Source organism: Ursus americanus, chromosome 25 (assembly GCF_024610735.1).
Source record: "Ursus americanus isolate L20-20 chromosome 25, mUrsAme1.1.p, whole genome shotgun sequence".
In the NCBI taxonomy this organism is placed as follows: domain Eukaryota; kingdom Metazoa; phylum Chordata; class Mammalia; order Carnivora; family Ursidae; genus Ursus; species Ursus americanus.
This window is the reverse complement of record NC_142151.1, coordinates 29155212-29174774: the sequence shown is the minus strand read 5'-3', so window position 1 is coordinate 29174774 and position 19563 is coordinate 29155212. Positions and strand designations below refer to the sequence as shown.

General features: G+C 39.3%; 1 protein-coding gene across 5 annotated transcripts in view; it reads left to right on the top strand.

Annotated features, from left to right (window-relative positions):
• DENND5B (DENN domain containing 5B) overlaps positions 1-19563 on the top strand; it is a 186329-nt gene that overhangs the window by 141144 nt on the left and 25622 nt on the right. For all 5 annotated transcript variants that reach the window (XR_006782314.2, XM_087855756.1, XM_087855755.1 and 2 more), the window contains 4 exons: positions 1471-1602; positions 3544-3696; positions 4984-5062; positions 12338-12419. Coding sequence is in view for 4 of the 5 variants with exons in the window: in XM_087855756.1 (XP_087711882.1) it covers positions 1471-1602; positions 3544-3696; positions 4984-5062; positions 12338-12419 (446 nt within the window). In the remaining variant the exon portion in view is untranslated. The remainder of the gene's footprint in view (positions 1-1470; positions 1603-3543; positions 3697-4983; positions 5063-12337; positions 12420-19563) is intronic.

Here is a 19563-nt window from a genome sequence, read left to right as displayed (position 1 = left end):
GGTTTTTCTGAAACTCTTCATTCCCTGCTTTTTATTTATTTTAAAGTTAACCTTCAGGATGTTTTGGTAGACTTTATTATACTTAATTTCCCCAGGGGTGATAGTTGTCTTTCATTCTAAATTTTTCCTGGTTCTTTGATCCTCTAAAAGAGATTTGAAGCAGAAAGGTGCATACACAGATAGTATGGGAACTAAATTCTTGTAGCATTCATTTCTTAAAAATCTGTCCTTAAAATGATTGTACTGGAAAGGAAACATTATTTTGTTTATGTAGTAGCAGGTAAACTGATCAGTTGAATCCCTAATCAGTGGGATTTTTTAGAAATTTGTACAAGATTTAGCAGATTATTTTTCTTCCAAACGGAAAATATTGTAAATGTACAAACTCCCTTTTATTTAAAGAATGTAAAGGATTTTACACATTTTCCCTTGTAATATCAAATTTTTCCCTTAGGATAGTAAAGATAGATTTCACATATGTGCCTGTGGGAGGATGTGCTGGCTCACCATCTCTCTCTCCCTTCAACAAATTGCTAGTTTTACTATATAAGTTGGAGTAGTTATTCTCTAAATATGGCCCTAAGACACTTGGACTTTTTGGAGATTCTGCCGTGTGGTCCTGATGCAAACATAAGGTATCCGGATGAGCTTTTGCAGGTGGCACAGCAAGAAGAGAGACAACAGGTATCCTGTGGTAATCACCTGTATTGATTTTTTTTTCTTGGACATTCACTAACTAAAGCTCAAGAGCAGTGGACTGGGTTTCTGAGTTTCTGGGCTTCTCTCTGAGCCATCACTATCTCTGAAAGTAATACAGTGTCCCCACTTTCTGTTGATGGTGGAACAAGGCAAGAGAGGGAATGTAGCAAACATGTTCAGAGTGAGTTCGTAGTCTTTCTTGTGAGGTAGGGGGGCATGCTTTATGCCCTTTTTACAAATAAGCAAATATGCCTGAATTTATAGATTCAGATTCTAGAGCTCCTGATTTTACTGTTGTGACTTGATTAGAGCAAAAGATTGGTTTGGAGAGCGTTGTCTAAGAGGCTAGAAGTATGTTAAGTCTCATGATATGTGGGGCGAAGAGGAAACCACTGATCTGAGAATCACTGGGTTCTTGCAGAACCTTGGACTGGTAATCCAAATTTTTTTCATCCCTATCATGATCCTGACTAATTACAACCTTGGGTATGCCCAATAAAAAGATTAAACTAGGTGAGCTCCGTCTTATTGTGATTGTGTTTTAACCTGACACGATTTCTGTTGCCCTCATTTTCACAGGAGTTAACAATTGGGGGGTGGGGGAATACGAATGTCCTCTGCCTATTGGTGGCACTAAAACTTGAATTGCTACTGCATGGGTACGTTTACAGCCTTTTCCGCATCTTATTTTTCCTCACTTGTTTGTGTAATGTTAAGAAAGTCAGAAGAGTATCTGATGTTTATGTATTAAAAATACTCTTTAATTTTTAGAAATATATGCAAGAGGCACGGAGTTTAGGAAAAAACCTGAGGCAACCCAAATTGTCAGACCTCTCTCCTGCAGTGATTGCACAGACCAACTGCAAATTTGTAGAAGGCTTATTAAAAGAATGTAGAATGAAGGTATGTATTACTCACTGCCATTTGAGCCTGTAGCTGTCCTAGAAGAAAACTTTTACTGGGGCGTAAACCTCATGTACTCTTTACTGAGCTCATGAGCTTTCGTGGGTTCTCCATTGCCCACAGAATCAGTGACATGGGAGCCCTGCACAGTGTTTCTCGCCTTTTCAGCCATTGCCGTCTTCTCTGAAACATGAACAGATACTAAGACAGTCAAAAGTTGGGGGGCACCTGGCAGACTTAGTTGGTAGAGCATGTGACTCTTTGGGATTTGGGGTTTTTTTTTTCCATTTGTTTTGTTTTGTTTTTTTAGAGAGAGATTGAGCGTTGAGGGGAAGGGCAGAGGGAAAGAATCCTTAAGCAGACTTCTCACTGAACGCAGAGCCCAAGGGGGGCTTGATCTCATGACCCTGAGATCCTTACCTGAGTTGAAATCAAGAGTTGGACACTTAACTGACTGAGCCACCTAGGTACCCGGAGCATGCGACTCTTAATCTCAGGGTCATGAGTTTGAGCCCCACATTAGATGTGGAGCCTACTTTAAAAAAAAAAAAAGTTGTGCAGGAATGTGGTCATTTTATATGAAACGCAGCACATTTTTTGTATAGAACTTTGTCCTTGGGGCGCCTGGGTGGCTCAGTTGTTGAGCGTCTGCCTTTGGCTCAGGGCGTGGTGCCGCGGCCCTGGGATCGAGCCCCACGTCAGGCTCCTCCACTGGGAGCCTGCTTCTTCCTCTCCCACTCCCCCTGCCTGTGTTCCCTCTCTCGCTGGCTGTCTCTCTGTCAAATAAATAAATAAAATCTTAAAAAAAAAAAAAAAAAAAAAGAACTTTGTCCTTGTCTATTCATGTATGTATACCTATAAGGAAGAAGACCTTAGCTATTATTGTAGGTTTGTATATATTACATACTAGTCTCTTTCAGATATCGTGTTTATCAAAGGTAGTAATACAGATTGACAAAATTCAGGACATTATTTTGGCCAGTAATTTCATTCTTTTATTTGACAGTCATTTCTTGAGTACCTTCTGTGTATATTCAGTAAATGCACTTATTTTCAGCATCAGCATACAGTGTTGAATCAGAGAGACACAGTCCCCACGTAAAGGAACTAGATTCTCTCTCACTTTACATTTTATGAGTGTAGCTAAGACTGCTGTAAATTACTTACTTGAAACTGATTTCCATTTCCCTTCCTTTTCTGGTGCATACTGGTGAGCAGAGAGACAAGATAAAAGGAAAAGAGGAAGTAAAAAGAGGCCCAGTTCACTCACAGATTAGGGAGTTCTGAAAAAATTTAGAGCTGCCTGTTTATATTGTGGTTTTGCCTAAGTACAATCAGAACTACCTGCAGATATCTTCAGTATGCCAAGATGCAGGGGCAGTGGAGGGTTAGTTGTGGTGGCAGGATGGGTTCAGATTCTTACAGTACATTTTCTGGATCTGGTGTAATTCCCCAGTGTTACTCAAGTTAGTAATCTGAAAATTGTCAATTATAAGTGTTTACATGGGGATACTTTTAGTATTGTGGGGGGGCAAAAATAGGTAGGTAGGTAGGTAGTAGGTAGATAGATAAAATAGTATCATAATCTCCCTCTAGTGACCCCCTATTTATCTGACAAAATACTAAAAGTATATGTGATATTACTGCAGTTAGTTGACCACAGAGATTAAGACACTTTTCCCAAAGTGATTAACAGTCTACAATTAGAAGTATAATGAAGGGGGGGGGGACGCATGCCTGGCTCAGTTTGTGGAGCATGTGACATTTGATCTTGGGGTTGTGGTTTCGAGCCCCACGTTAGGTGTAGAGATTATTTAAAAATAAAATCTTAAAATATATATATATAATGAAGGGAACCCAGGTCTCTGATCTAGTAGTTGACTTGTTGGTCTTTGGCTTCGTTGCTGGGGTAACACTTGTGACCGCACATGATGCTTTCAGACAAAACGCATGTTGGTGGAGAAGATGGGACACGAAGCAGTGGAACTGGGCCATGGAGAAGCAAACATAACCGGCTTGGAGGAGAACACCTTGATCGCCAGCCTCTGTGACCTACTGGAAAGGATATGGAGTCACGGCTTGCAGATCAAGCAGGTAATAGTCTCAGGAGGCCCTGGGGACATGGTTGGCTAGGAACCCTAAGAGAAATGTAACAAGGAGGGACACCTCGGTGGCTCAGTCAGTTGAGCTTCAGACTCTTGATTTCAGGTCACAATCTCAGGGTCATGAGATCGAGCCCCACATCAGTCTCTGTGCTCAGTACAGAGTCAGCTTGAGTTCTCTCTCCGTCTCCCTCTGCCCCTCCCACTCACGCTCTCTCTGACCCCCTCTAAAATAAATAAATAAATTTTTTAAAAAAATGAACAAGGAGAAAAAGATATAAAAATTAAAGGATATGTTCCTTTGTCACAGGATGATTAGAAATGCACCACAGGCTTTTTAATTCCAGAAAAAGAAAATAAAACCCATGATTAAGAGTGGTTTGGGGCTCTTTCCTGGTAAACAGGAAAGGATAAAACAGCACATTTACTGCAGAGGTTATATCCCGTTGAGTCCATTAAGTGTCTGCTTTTGTCACTGTCCAGGAAAAAAAACTCTTAGCCAGCTTTAACAGTTCTTTACCATTTTAAGTTATATAGTTATTCAGGGTGGAAAAAATCAAATGGTTTCTTTGCTTTTGTCCCTCTTATCTTCTGTTCTGATTTTTTTTCTCTTGTGGACATGTTCTTTCTTCCTCCCCTTTTCTCTTTCTCCTCTGGCTCCAGTTTTCTTCCCTAGCTGCCATTCCATACATCCAAACATATTTTGCCTATGGATGTACACAAATACATTCTGCACTGCTGGAGCCTTTTAATTCTGTCGTTACTAGTGTGGCCAGTGTAGACAGTCCTAATTACATACAACTAAGTAACAGCCGAGAGGGCGCCTGGGTGGCTCAGTCGTTAAGCGTCTGCCTTCGGCTCAGGGCGTGATCCTGGTGTTCTGGGATCAAGCCCCTCATCAGGCTACTCCGCTGGGAGCCTGCTTCTTCCTCTCCCACTCCCCCAGCTTGTGTTCCCTCTCGCTGTCTCTCTCTCTGTCAAATAAATAAATAAATCTTTAAAAAAAAAAAAAAGTAACAGCCGAGCTGAAGTCGGAAATCTCCATGCTTGTACTTCTGACCTTTTGTTTAGCTGCCCTTCCTGGGCTGTTGCTAATCTTTTCTTCGGTGAGGCAAAGGATGACCCTCATTTCACATGGAGTGAGTTGCTAAGAATGGATGAGCTTGGATCTCCAAACTTCAGAGTGACCATTTCAATGGGAATGGTTTTGATGAGAAATTATTTTTTGATTAATTATTTCTTACAAAATGAAAACCGTTTTTATACCTTGTAATTTCAGGGGAAGTCAGCTTTGTGGTCACATTTAATTCAGTTTCAGGACAGAGAAGAGAAGCAAGAGCACCTTGCAGAATCGCCAGGTGAGAGTTCGTTGGTTTGATTGTTTCTACAGAACTGGCAACATTAGACTGTATGGAAGAATCAGTACCATATGGCTTTGTCTTCACCTCTCTCTCAGGCTGAAACTTCTTGCCAGTAATGGGATAAAGTAGAAGAAGCAAATTACTTACTAGCTGTGAGATCTGAGAAAAGTCACTTGACCTTTCTGATCTTCAGCTTCCTCATCCATAAGACAGGGAAAATAATGTTAAGCTATGTAAGACTGTAATGTTGATTAAGTAAGATAACATGTGGAAACCCCTAATGAATTGTGAAGGATCATACACGTATACCTTACTCTTGCCAGTGTTAGGGTATAGTGTACACTGTTGGGTTTTTTTTCTTAAGTTTTAAAACCATCATTAATAATCTTTCACAGAAAAAATGTGTATATATGTCTCAGAAGTCTTCAGGAATGAAATTTCTTCAATTTATAGCAAGACATCACATGTTAGAAGTGTTATTGTACTTTAGCTAATTAGAGTTATGTAGGGTTCCTAGATGTTCTGCCTTCTATGTATTTTTCTTGAAGTAAAATAACCATCTATTTCACTAAAAGTAGTAGTAATGGTGGAAAGCTAGTAGATATAAAATGTTTTATACTTAATCAGCTATTTGGGAACCTTTTCTAAAATTATGGATTATTTTAGACATAAGAAATATAAAAAAAAATATTTTAAAAAACTCATAAGCCAACCACCAGCTTAAGAACGCATTGCAAATATGATTGAAGCATACCGTAGTTCCATTCCCTCATTGCAGTACTACCCCAAAGGTGGTGATTACTGTTGGAAACCTAGTTTTTACTAGGTTTTTACTAGTTTTTACTAGTATTTACTGAGACAGGGAGGAATATGAATATGATACTGCATTAACCTGGAGCTCCGCTAAATAGAATGTCAAGGTTCTGATGTCCCAAGATGTAACTATATTTGTAAAGATTGACATCTAGTTTAAAAGCCTTCTCTTGTATCCATCTCCTTTGCCCCTTTTTCTGTTGAGAAAAGTAAAAATGCATTGGCGTATGCCCTGAAACTATCTCTAACACTTACCTGTGTTCATAGAAAATTTAGCTGTTCAGATCATAAGACAATAACCAAGATAGCTTACCCTAATTAGAAAAAATAAATTCCTAGGAAGAAGTAGCCATTTGTAGGATGAAACGTCGGAAAACCAAGCTAAGGCAGGAAGATGGAAGCATTTGGCTCTTTTGCCAAATGAGGCATGCAAGAATGTCCAGCTGTTAGAGCAAGTAGCTGCCGGGCAACACCAGCAGCTTCATGGCTCTGGCTGGTCAGATGTTGGGTGGTTGAGGTGGCGACCAGAGACTCAGCTGTTTGCAATGGCCTTTTATTAGTCAGTGGTGCCAGCAAAACTCTGAAGTCAAGGCTAAGAAGTATCAAATGTGTCAAAGCCTCATGCAGTCACTATTTGTGCTACACTGTCAAGTGTTGATGAAGGGCTAGTGAGAATACAGTGAACACACAAAGTATGAACATAGGCTAAATATTTTACCGATCCTAAATAGGATTAATATAAGCCATGGAGCTTTCGAAATCAAATTTACTGTCTCTTAGGAAGGGTGGATTTTATTATAAATATTGCTCTAACACTTCTGATGATTCAGCCCACGAAGTTAGGATTTTAAAATATGACAGTGTGAAATATATGTAAAAACATTAGCTTAAAAATAAAATAGCTCATTATTGAGAAGCAGTGTGTTCTAATTATATAGAAATTAGCAGTTTATTGACTTTCTGCTTTTAAATCTGGGTGGGTTTTTTTTCCCCAGAAAAACTACTTCTGTTTACCAACTGTTAAGCATCCTAATTAATGGCAGTAAACAGTCTGCATTTTCATATTAAGGAGAGATCTCTGTGTACTTAGAAATTCACAGTAGGTTTGAACACTGCTGTTACTAGCATTGAGCCAGGATAAGACTCCATGATAGATCATTACTATTCCTTCCGAAGCAACACGAAACAGGAGTCAGAGATATTTTAAGGGTTGTAGAAGAATGGAAAAAGTCTGTCTTATCGAGAAGACTATAGCAGGGATGATTATCTTAATTTTTTTTAAACAGACTTTTTTAGAGCAGTTTTAGGTTCACGGCAACATTGAGCAGACAGTACAAAGATTTCCCGTGTACTCTCTACCTCCACATAATGCATAGCCTCCCTCATTATCAGCATCCCCTACCGGAGTGGTACATTTCTTATAGTTGATAAACCTACGTTGACACATCACCACCCGGAGTCCACAATTTACATTAGGGTTCATTCTTGGTGTTGTACCTTCTGTGGGTGTAAACAAATGTGTAGTGACATGGATTCACCATTATAGTATCAGATAGTGTAGTTTTGCCACCGTAATAATATTCTCTGTGCTCCACTAATTTATCCTTCTCTTTCCCCTAACCGCTGACAACCGCTGGCCTTTTTACTGGCTCTATCTATAGTTTTGCCGTTTCCAGAATATCATATAGTTAAGAGTCATGTAGGATGTCGCCTTTTCGGATTGGCTTCTCTCACTTAGTAATATGCACTTAAGTTTCCTCCATGTCTTTCAGGCTGTCTTAATTTTGACCCAGTCAAATTTTGACCAAGTCACTGCACCTAGTAGTTCGAAGTCCTATTACAGAGACAGGATCTCAGAATGCAATTGATCCTAGAAAGAAGACTGTTCTTGACATATTACCCAAAAGTTTCCACCTTTAAAAATGTTGGCCAGCTTAGACATAGGTGGTGTTCTTATACCTTGCATCTTTGGACAAGCTTCCACTAAACTTTAAATGGATTTTTAAATCAGTTGACGAGTGGAGTAGGATGTCGGGGGGGGGGGGGGAAATACTGCTTTTAAATGGTTATTCTGGGTCTAGCCCAAGAATTTTGAGACACTCTTCAATTATCTTCATCAAAATTTTTCTATAGAGGGGTGCCTATGTGGATCAGTCAGTTCAGCATCTACCTTCAGCTCGGGTCATGATCTCCGGGCCTGGGATCGAGCCCCGAGTCCCTGCTAAGCAAGGAGTCTGCTTCTCCCTCTCCCATTACCCCTCCTCCCCACCCCCGCTCATGCGCTCACTTGCACGCATGCTCTCTCTGTCTCTTAAATAAATAAAATCTTAATTTTTTTTTTCCATTGGGGCACGTAGCAGTCAGAGCATGCAGCTCTTGATCTCAGGGTCATGAGTTCAAGCCCCACGTCGGGTGTAGAACTCACTTAAAAAAAGTTTTTCTTCACTTACTTGCCTATAAACTGTAGATGGTTCTATAAAAACAATGTGTACAATCTCTGTGCTCTACAAACTTGCTGCCTGTGTAGCAGCTTTGATTCAGGCACATACACAAAAGGAATTTCTGTGGCTGAATATTAAATCCACAAGTCTTTATGTTGAAGGAGAAAGTGCCCGTTACATTTGAGTATGTTGAAATAAGAAATAGGAATATATGTATACATTTAAATCATGTATAAATTTCTCTTCTGGAGTCGACTTGATGGAAACCTTCTTAGAGTTTAGATCTCTAGGTGAAATGTGTGGCTTTACTCATTAACTGCTTTCTGCTCACAGGCTTCAGAACTGTTCCCTCCAAAGTCACTAATAAATTACTGTTACTGGTTTCCCGGGGCTGCCGTAATGAAGTACCACAAACTGGGTGGCTTACACAACAGAAATTTATTGTCTCACAGTTCTGGAGGCTAGAAGTCCAAAATCAAGGTATCAGCGGGGGTGGTCCCTTCTGAGGGTTGTGAAGGAGAATCTGTCCCAGGCTCCCCTCCTAGCTTCTGGTCATCACAGAAATTTCTTGGCCTTTAAATGGCATATTCCATGTGTCTTTACATCACCTTTTCTCTGCTCATGTCTGTCTTTGTATCCAAATTTCCCTTTTATAAGGTCATCCACCAGTCACATTGGATTATGGCACACCCTAATGACCTCATCTTAACTTGATCATCTACAAAGACCCTGTTTCCAAATAAGGTCAAATTCATAGGTCCTGGGAGATGGAACTTCTACATCTTCTTGGGGGACATAATTCAAACCATAATATAACTACTATTGCCTACCTCCCGTGTCATCCTTCAGCTATCTGATTAGCAGATTATTCATAAATCTTTTTCCAACCCTAGTTCTTACACATCCATCCTGACAGCCCACTGGGACCTCAGACTCAGCATATCTGAAAACAAACCAGTTATCTCAGCACCTCTCCCTCTGTCCCTATTAGGCTTTTCTCCCTTCTCTCCATATTATTTAATGGCATCAGTCCTCTTCTCTCCATCAAGCTTAGAAGCCAGAGGTCATCTGTAATATAACAGAAAGCCCAGTGGACATGACATCAGAACACTCTGCCCCTTTTGATGAATGTGTACAGTTGGGTGGGTTTCTTGACCTCTTTGAGCCTCAGTTTCTTCATTTGCAACAAGATTAACAGATCCAAAGGAAAGTCATAATTCAATGAGATAATCTTTATTAAATCATTTTATACTCATACTTAATATTGTTTTTGACTCTTGAGTCTTGCTCACTTTCTACATCAAGTCATTAGGTTCTGTGGTTTTTTCCACTGCATATTTCTCTTCATTCTCCCTGGCTGTCACGGTCTTAGTTCATCCATAAGCTGGCCTTTGAAAAAGCTTCTAGCTCATCTCCCTTATTTCTCTTAAACCATTGTATTGTCACTATAGTTAACTAACTAAAAAAGCATTCAGGAGCATAGCATTCTTTTCAGAATCCTTCCTGCCATCCTAGGAGTTTTGCAGATTTCTAATTTGTCATTTAAGTCTCCGCCATGTGGCCCTAAATAGTCTCATCTTCCTCCGTGAATATTTGTTGAGCATGTATGTGGTGTGGGGCCTCCACCAGGCCCTGTAGGTATTCTAAGGAAAGGATAGGACTGAGCCTCATGAGGCATATAGTTTAACAGTAATAGAAATGTTAAGTTAAGTTTATATTAGGTGTTCAGTTTCACAGGTCCTGTTGGAGGGAGGGAGCAACATCTAACAGTGTACCTTGGGAAGAGAGAATATTCAGGAAAGATTCCACAAAGAGACAAAGTTAAAGCCAAGTTTCATTTTGTTTTATTTATTGAGAACTTACTTTGTGCCAGGCAGTATTCTAAGTGTTTTACATCTACTTGAATAAGGTAGTGTTGCTGCTGACCCCAATCTGCAGATGAGGAAACAGACCATGGAGAGGTTAAATTACCCAAAGTCAGTGAGCTGTTAAGTTCTCTGTAGGGTTGGAGAAAGCCATGTTCTTAACTATTAAGCTAGAGTGCTCTCAGTCTAAAATGCTAAATAGGCTGTAAACAAGGAGAAAGATACAGAAGTGTTAAAGGGTGAGCTAAAGACTTTAACAAATTGCATGGAGACATAAAAAAGTACATCATATGGGGGCGCCTGAGTGGCTCAGTCGGTTAAGCATCTGCCTTCGGACTCAGGTCATGATCCCAGGGTCCTGGGATCGAGTCCCACGTTGGGCTCCCTGCTCAGCAGGGAGCCTGCTTCTCCCTCTCCTGCTCCCCATGCTTATGTTTTCTCTCTCTGTCAAATAAATAAATAAAATCTTTTTTAAAAATGTTTAAAAACAAATGTTTTTTAAAATACATCATATATTTAAGAAGCACTGATCAGCGAAGAATGAAGAAAACAGAGTTCCAGAATAGAATGCCCAAAAAGTGCTGAGGCCTGTGAATGCTCTTACTGTGGATTCTGCTACTCTTTAAGTATCAGGCTCCTCTTTTATTAAGCCTCTTGCCTGCTCTCTGCTTCCGGAGGCATGATTCTCTCTTGTTGTCATGTCTCCCTCTAGCCAAGTTGCTGATTATGGTTTCAGTTCCTTTCTCCTGCCTCATGATCTTTTTTTTTCCCCCTCTTTTCAGTCCATTTCTTAACACTGGTGTGGCCCTCTTTCATGCTATCAAATCATCTGGAGTTCTAGAAGCGTTCTCTGAACAATTTCACTTTCTCCCCAAAAAGTGAGGTGTGCTTTCATTAACAACACACTGAAATGGTGAGAGTCTCAGACAGGAAGACTAACATAGCACATTCCCTGCAAGTCACTGGAACAGTTTCCTTGGTGTCTGTTACCTCCTGGGTATCGAGATAAAGCAGTATTTTTAGTGACCCATTGACAACTCCATCCAAAACTGCCATGACAAATGGCCTATTTATCACCCACCTGGTGTGAAAGGCCCTCAAAAGAACTGCCTTTAGGTTGGCCTCGCCACAGTCTCTTTGTCCTGGCAGCCCTGTCAGTGCTCATTCATACCTGCCAAGTATCAGCTCAGCCACTTTGACCAGGTGCTGAAAAATGCAGATCCTAAGACAACAGAATGTTCAGTCGGAGCTTCACATCTATCTGTGTGTTTCTGCACTGTACCCTAGCCTCTCCAAAGTAGAATGGATCTAAAAACTGAGAACATGTAGGTTTAATATACAATAAAACCCACATCTTAAATTCTAATGTTATCAATGTATTTGCTAAGTGTGATGTTACAATTTAGTTTTCATTTACAGATAGGAAAATGGAGATAAAGAAAGGGCACAGAACTCCACTGCATCCCATTTAAAGTGAGATTGAGCACTCCCAACTGCAATTCGTTAGCCAACAATTGATTGCTTAGCTATGGCTATTTAAGGGAACAATCTTTCCTCCTTTTATAAACGTTAACCACTCAGGCTCCAAAGATAATGACTCACAGACATTTTACTTCTAAATGTCCATTTAGATTACTCACTTTGCATGATATACTGTACTTTGGATCCTGAACTTTGAAGTAGAAACTTACCAGACTAGAGAGCCCAGATGCTTAGATTTTCCATTTTAAACACTCTTTCACAGTATAAAGAAATTATGTGATTGCAATTCATGAGCCCAGAGATAATTCACATACTTAGTAGCTTAATTTATAGACACTGCTTTCTTGTAGTTATCCAGAGCTATTGGAATAAATAGGTTTAGAAAATGACTGGTCCTCATGGCCAAAATTTGCACACATTGCATTATTTGCTAAATGGGCTTTTATGATTCATTTTAAATTTCCAAGTGCAGCCCCAGATTAATTAGAAAGGAAATAGCTGTTTTACTGTATTAATAAAGTAGCAACATTCCGGGAAAAAAAATTTGATATTTTCCATTGTCTTCAAAATTTGTTCTTATCAAAGTAATTTGAAAGTATTTATTTATAGAATGTGAACCATGTAGATTTTTTTATTTTTCTAATACTTTGCTGATATTTTTTTTTACATAGTTGCCCTTGGACCAGAAAGAAGAAAATCTGACTCAGGAGTTATGTTGCCAACACTCAGGGTCTCTCTTATCCAAGACATGAGGTATATATGCTAGCATTTGATGATAACTATCAAATATTTATGGCTTTCACTTATATTGCTCAAATAATTATGGCTTTGTGTATTATTCGCTTATGTATTCCGAGGAAAACATTTTTTATAATCTTGCTTATTTTACTTTTATACTATTATTTTTTTCCTGACATTAAATTCAAAGGGAAAATGCAACTGAGAAGAGTTTTAAAGTAGCTAAATTATTTTGTAATTTCTTTGTTCAGTTTTTAAAACCTCCTTAAATACCTGCTGCCTACAGACACAGACCAAAAAAATCTGCAAATAATGACAAGTAACTTGGCAGAGAAACTGCTGTTAGGTAGGTTTAATTGGAAGCAAATGCAAATCTAAGAATTCTCAGTTGCAATTACTGGTCTTAGAAATCATTAGAAAGCATTGAGATATCTAAAATAGATTTATTGAATGAGGAAGACAGAGGCTCTTTTGTTTTAAACATTTTAGGTACAACACTAAGCTCTTAAAATATGTAGGTTTAAAATCAATGTTATAACATTAGAACACTTAACTTTCGTCTTATGGCTTATTGCTTTCTTAATATTAATTATAGATGTTTATTTGATTTGTCAGATATTTGCAACTGAAAAGCATAGCTCTTAAGAGTGGCAGCTTAGTGCAGTGGTAGCGCATCCTGGCTTTACTGCTTGAACTGTGTGATTTGAGGCAATTTTTGTAACTTGTCTGTGCCTCAATTTTTCCGTCTCTGAAATGGAGATATCTCAAAACCGTTCTCTATCTTATAGGATTGTTACGAGAATGAAATGAGTTAGTCCACTACTACAAAAAGTTTTAAGAAGTACTTGGCTCATAGTAAGGTTCAATAAATGTTAGTTTTTGTTATCTGAGTCAATTTATATGTTTATATCTTCAGTGTCTTTATTCCTTGCTAGACAAAATACAGTTGTTCTCAAGGAGCCGTAGGACTCCTTTTGATGGCCAGCGTGAGAAGAATAGTTGTAACTATGAGGGAAAAATGATCTCCAGCTCTCTTAATGAAAAAATAAAACCACATGTGTTCTACAGTGATTTCAGAGTAGAACCAGACTTCTGAAACCTAATTAGGAGATGGTCACATCACGTAACGCTATCCTACTGCTTCCAGTTTCCTGTTTATTTACTCTTATCTCCTTCATGTTGTTGTTCTTTGGGGAGAGGGATGTCCTGCTTACGTAGACTCCCTTTACCTCGTAAGAGACAGTATAGCTTCCTACTCAAGACCTCGGGCTCTGGAACCAGCCACAGAGGCTGCTGTTTCAGTTCTGCCATGTGCTAGCTCTGGAGCCCCAGACAATTACTTACATGCCAGTTTCCTTACCTGTAAAATGGGATAGTAACAGTCTTTCTCTCAAAGTGTTGGTGTAAAGAGTCAATGAGGGGTGCCTGGGTGGCTCAGTTGGTTAAGTGTCTGACTCTTGGTTTCCGCTCAGGTCATGATTTCAGGGTTGTGAGATTGAGCCCCGTGTCGGGGCTCAGTGTGGAGTCTGCTTGTCCCTCTCCCTCCCCCTTTGCTCCTCCCCTGGCCTGAGCACATGCACACTCTCTCTCTCTCTCAGTCTCTCTCTCTCTAAAGTAAACAAATAGATCTTCAAAAAAATAAAATAAAATACAAAGATTCAGTGAGGTAATAAATGTGAAGGACCCAAAATAGGCCTGGAAACAAATGTGTGTATACCTACTCACACATGTATATACGTATATATTTATTTCTGTTTCCACCTTTACTTATATATATGTATATTTTTTTACATACCACACAGACAATTATTTTATTATTTTTTTAAGATTTTATTTATTTGAGAGAGAGAGATAGCAAGAAAGATCGTGAGCAGAGGGGAGAGGGAGAAGCAGGCTCCCCACAAAGCAGGGAGCCTGACACAAGGCTCAATCCCAGGACCCTGGGATCATGACCTGAGCCAAAGGCAGACGCTTAACTGACTGAGCCACCCAGGTGCCCCAGACAATTCTTTTTAAACCATGAATTCATAATGGTATCTAGGATTCCAATTCAACACCATAGGGATCATTCTAGCCTTCTCTCTTATTTGTAATTTCTCTAATCCATGAGAAACTTGGCTTTCATTATCTACAATATATTTACTTATTTGTGCAATCCTAGTATACCCACAGTAGTTTCAGAATTACTAACCTATACCCCTGGAAGAAGCTGAAGCAAGTTTACTAAGTAAGCATAGTGCTTGTATACCTCTCTAGTGATTTTGTCTTTAGCCTTTCAGCATCCAGTCAAAATACTGGTTTCCAAAATTTAGATTTGTTCTTTTTTTCTCCCCTCCCTTCAGTGTGGTTATATTATTCATTTGTAATACAGTTAGGTTCATTTGTTAATCTGTATTCCATTTTTGGTTCTCCTTACGTTCTGGTCATTTTTGTTTTTAATGTATATGCAGTAAAATTCATACTTTCTTGGTGTGTAGTTCTATGCACTTTTACAAATACAAAGTCATGATACAGAATAGTTATATCACCCCAAAATTCCCCTGTGCTATTTCTATTGAGTCATTCCCTCCCCCCTGCCTCTGTTTCCTGCCCCTGTTAATCACGGATATATTTCCAAGCTCTTTCCACTGAGAGGGCCTAAAAGTAGTAAGCCCCAAAATGGCAATGAGTACGCCCAGCACCCACATACTGGTTTCTAAATACCATCCTCCAATGAAAGAATTCAGGGATCCCTAGAGAAGTGATTGATTCCAGGACTGGGGAATGGAGAACACAGGATGAACGTAGTGAATCTTCATTTTCAAAAAGTATCTCCCCCAAGAATTTATTAATTAAAAGGCAAAAATAAGCTTAGAGTAGAGAAACTCAGCAGGCACCGCCTTAACCAAGTACTCAAGATTAACATCACTAGTAGTTAAAACATGACATCATGTACTCCCTGATGTGATAGACCAAAAAGACTACAACTTGTGCAGTATTCTTGTCATAAATGCATAACTGCAATCTAACCATGGGAATACATCAGAAATATCCAAACTGAGGGACATTCTACAAAATAATTGACTAATACTCTTCAAAAATATCAATGTCCTGAAAAACGGGGAAAGGCTAGGAAACTGTTATGGATTAGAGAAGACTAAAACGACAACAAAATGCAGTATGGGATCCTGAATTAGATTCTGGAACAGAAAAAGGACATAAGGGGGAAAACTGGTGAAATCAGTCTGTAGTTCAGTTGATAGTATTGTACCAACATTCATGTCTTATTTTGGTTATATCGATGTTAACCTTATGGGAAGCTGGGAATACAGGAACTCTCTACAGTATTTTTACAATATTTTCGTGAGGCTAATTATTTAAAAATAAAGCATATATTGTTTGTAGTGTGTGTGTTTAAACCAGGTCTGGTTCAAAGGAAATGTATAGGGGCTGTTATTATAGACAGGCAGGCATAGGTAACTTATCATACCTAACATACGGGTTCAGTTCCTGGCACAACTGCTGCTCACCTATTCCACTGAATGTTTGATCAATGAACTGTCACCTCTCTAGTCTAAGCCCTATAACTTCTCACCTGGATTACATCACGGTCCCCATATTTCATTGCTTGCCCTACTGTAATTCATCTTCCCCATAGGTAATACGGTAATCTTAGAATAAAATCCAAATCCCTTGGGATGCCTGGGTGGCTCAGATGGTTAAGTGTCTGCCTTCGGCTCAGGTCATGATCCCAGGGTCCTGGGATGAAGTCCCACATCAGGCTCCCTGCTCAGTGGGGAGCCTGCTTCTCTCTCTCCTTTTGCCCCTCCCCCTGCTTGTGCGCACTCTCTTCCTCTCTCTTTCTCTCTCTCTCAAATAAAATCTTAAAAAAAAAAAAAAAAAGCAAATCCCTTGCCCTGGTTGGCAGAGCCTACTTGATTTGACGGCGTTATCTTCCACCATTCTCCCTCATACTACTTCTTTGGTGCCTCCAACATGCCTTCCTTGCTTCCTGCCCTGGAGCCTTTTTCTACTTACTCCCTTCACCTGATAGTTCCGATACCTGCCCCAGAAGAATTTCCACAGGCCAACCTCCATCTTGTCATTTTGCATCTTAGTTCAGATGTTGCTTCCTCCAAGAAGCCAGCCCAGATCACCTGTTATGAAGCAGCCACCCAGTCACTCTCGTTCACCCCTGTATTTTAATCCTCTCCATAGCAGTTATTTGTTCTTCTAACACTACTTGTATACTTCATGAGAGAGGCAATTTATCTGACATTAAAACTGTTGAATTACTAATAAGTGTTAATGGAGTCCAACACATAATTGGTGCTCAATTGTTAAATGAAGGATTTGCCTATTTTAAACTCTGTGAGTGTGCATGAGGGTGTGTGCGCTTATCTAACATTTTTGCATATATCTTCATATCTTCACCTGATTCAACTGGCCAAACTGCTATTCAGTTACCTCGGTTACAGTTTGGAAGCTTTAAAAAGGTGGTGATTGCTAAGATACTTTTTACTAATCAGTTTAAATTTTAGAATATAGAAGAAACTTAAGAAGTCCTATTGCTTCGCTTCTTCTTTTTATAGATGTGGAAGTTCAGGCCCAGGCAGGTTAAGTCTAAGACCATATCACCAATTTTTTTTTTTTAAGATTTTATTTATTTATTTGACAGAGAGAGCACAATCAGGGGGCGTAGCAGGCAGAGGGAGAGGGAGCAGCAGGCTCCCCAGTGAGCAGGGCAGCCAGATGTGGGACTCAGTCCCAGGACCCCGGGATCATGACCTGAGCCAAAGGCAGACACTTAACTGACTGAACCACCCAGGCGTCCTGACCATATCACCAGTTAATAGCAGAAATGGAACTAGAACTAAGGTTTCCTGACCATAGGTCAGGTCCCTTTCTAACTAGGTACGAGCTGTCAGCCTTTGCCACATTGCCAGGAATGTACCAACTATGACTAGACACAGACAAGTCAACAGTGGGGTAAGGGTGCACATCAGTTTAAATATAATTTAGTATAACCTTGACTAAATCTTTGTTCAGGATACTCAACTGAAAAATTGATGTCCTGTGACTTAACACATAAGGGTTACTTTGGCTTTCAATTTTCAGTCTTTCTCTTAAAAAATCTGAAGACGACCCACGGGTATCCTAAAGTGACATTTTGACCAAATAATAGATGCTTTTAATAAAACTTGATTGGTCGGCAAGGGTGCGTGGCTGGCTCAGTCAGTAGAGCATTCAACTCTTGATCTCGGGTCCTGAGTTCAAGCCCCACATTGGGCATAGAGTTTACTTTAAAAGGGAAAAATTTGGTTGATTGCTTTCAAAAAGTGTTTCATAAGGTAGTGAGGCATTGCCAAGAAAAGACTTCTCAGGGTTTTTCCCTAACATTTTATCATAAAAAATTTTAACCATATAACAAAGTCAAAAGATTTTACAATGAACACATTCTTATACCCACCACACAGATTCTATCTTTTTGTGGCTTTTTTTTTTTTAAGATTATTTATTGTGAGAGAGAGAGAGCAAGCACACGTGTGAGCGGGGGAGCAGCAGAGGGAGACGAAGGCAAGCAGACTCCCCGCTGAGCAGGGAACTCTGTGTAGGGCTTGATACCAGAACCCTGAGATCATGACCCCAAACGAAATCAAGAGTTAGATGCTTAACTGACTAAGCCACCCACATGGCCCTTTTTTAAAAATTGTGGTAATGATAAAAAAATTAAACCTTGCCATTTGCAACAATAAGGATGGAGCTAGAGATTATAATGCTAAGCGAAATAGAGGAAGACAAATACCATAGGATTTCACTTACATGCTGAATTTAAGAAACAAAACAAATGAACAAAGGGGGGGAAAAAAAGACACAAGCCAAAGAAGCTAGACTCAACTGTAGAGAATAGATGGTTACCAGAGGAGAGGTGGGTGAGAGGATGGGTGAAACAGGTGAAGGGGTTTAAGAGGACACTGATCTTTATGAGCACTGAGTAATGTATAGAATTGCTGAATCACTATATCGTACACCTGAAATTAATACAACACTGTATGTTAATACTGGAATTAAAATTGTTTAAGAAAAAATACATATATAATAATTTTATATATGTTTTATATATATATATATATATATATATATATATATATATATATATAGCATAAACCCACCATTAAGTGTATTCACATTGTTGTGGAACCATCACCACTGTCCATCTCCAGAACTCTTGTCATCCCAAAATGAAGCTTTCTGCACATTGAACAATAAATAATTCCCCATTCTTCCTTCTCCCCCAGCCCCTGGTACCCACTATTTAATTTTCTGTCTCTGTGAATTTCACTATTCTAGGTACCTCATTTAAGTGGAACCATGCTTTTTGCTTCTGGGTTGTTTTACTTAGTTAAGACTAAGTGACTTTTTGAAATGTTCATTATCAGATGTTTGTAATGTTTATCCATGTCGTAGCATGTGTCAGAATTTCCTTCCTTTTTTAAGTAAGGATTCCATCTTACATATATACACTTTATATATATACATTTTGTTTATTCATTTATCTATTGGTAGACATTTGGGTTGTTTCCACCTATTGGCTATTGTGAATACTGTGAATGTGGGTACATATCTCTTCTTTTGGGCACATACCCAGAAGTGGAATTACTTGATCATATGGTAATTCCATGTTTAATTTTTTGAAGAACCACCATACTTTTTCCACAGTGGCTGTACGATTTTATATTCCTACCAGCGATGCATAAGGATTCCAATTTCCCCACCTCCTCACCCGTACTTGTTATTTTCTGGGGTTTTTTGACAGTAGCCATTCTGATGGGTATGACTTCCCAGTTTCTTTTGGCAAACATAGCAGCACTCCTTTGAGGTCTTCGTAGTCCATATGCTGGAGTCTCTTCAGCTTTATGAGCTCAGAAACCAAATAATGAGTAAACCAAAATGTAGTCAGATTCTAAGACACTGAATCCTACTGACCAAGATGTAATACTTCAAATACCTAAGAGAGATGTAAAAACAATGGGCTGGAGTTCGGTCATCTGTCAGCTCTGATCACATCTATGACCAGCTAAGGAGAGGGTCACAGGAAGCCAGTGAAACCAAAACATTATTTCCCTAACCAGATGACTTGATACTCTTTCACCAATACGTATATTCTTTGCCTGGAAGC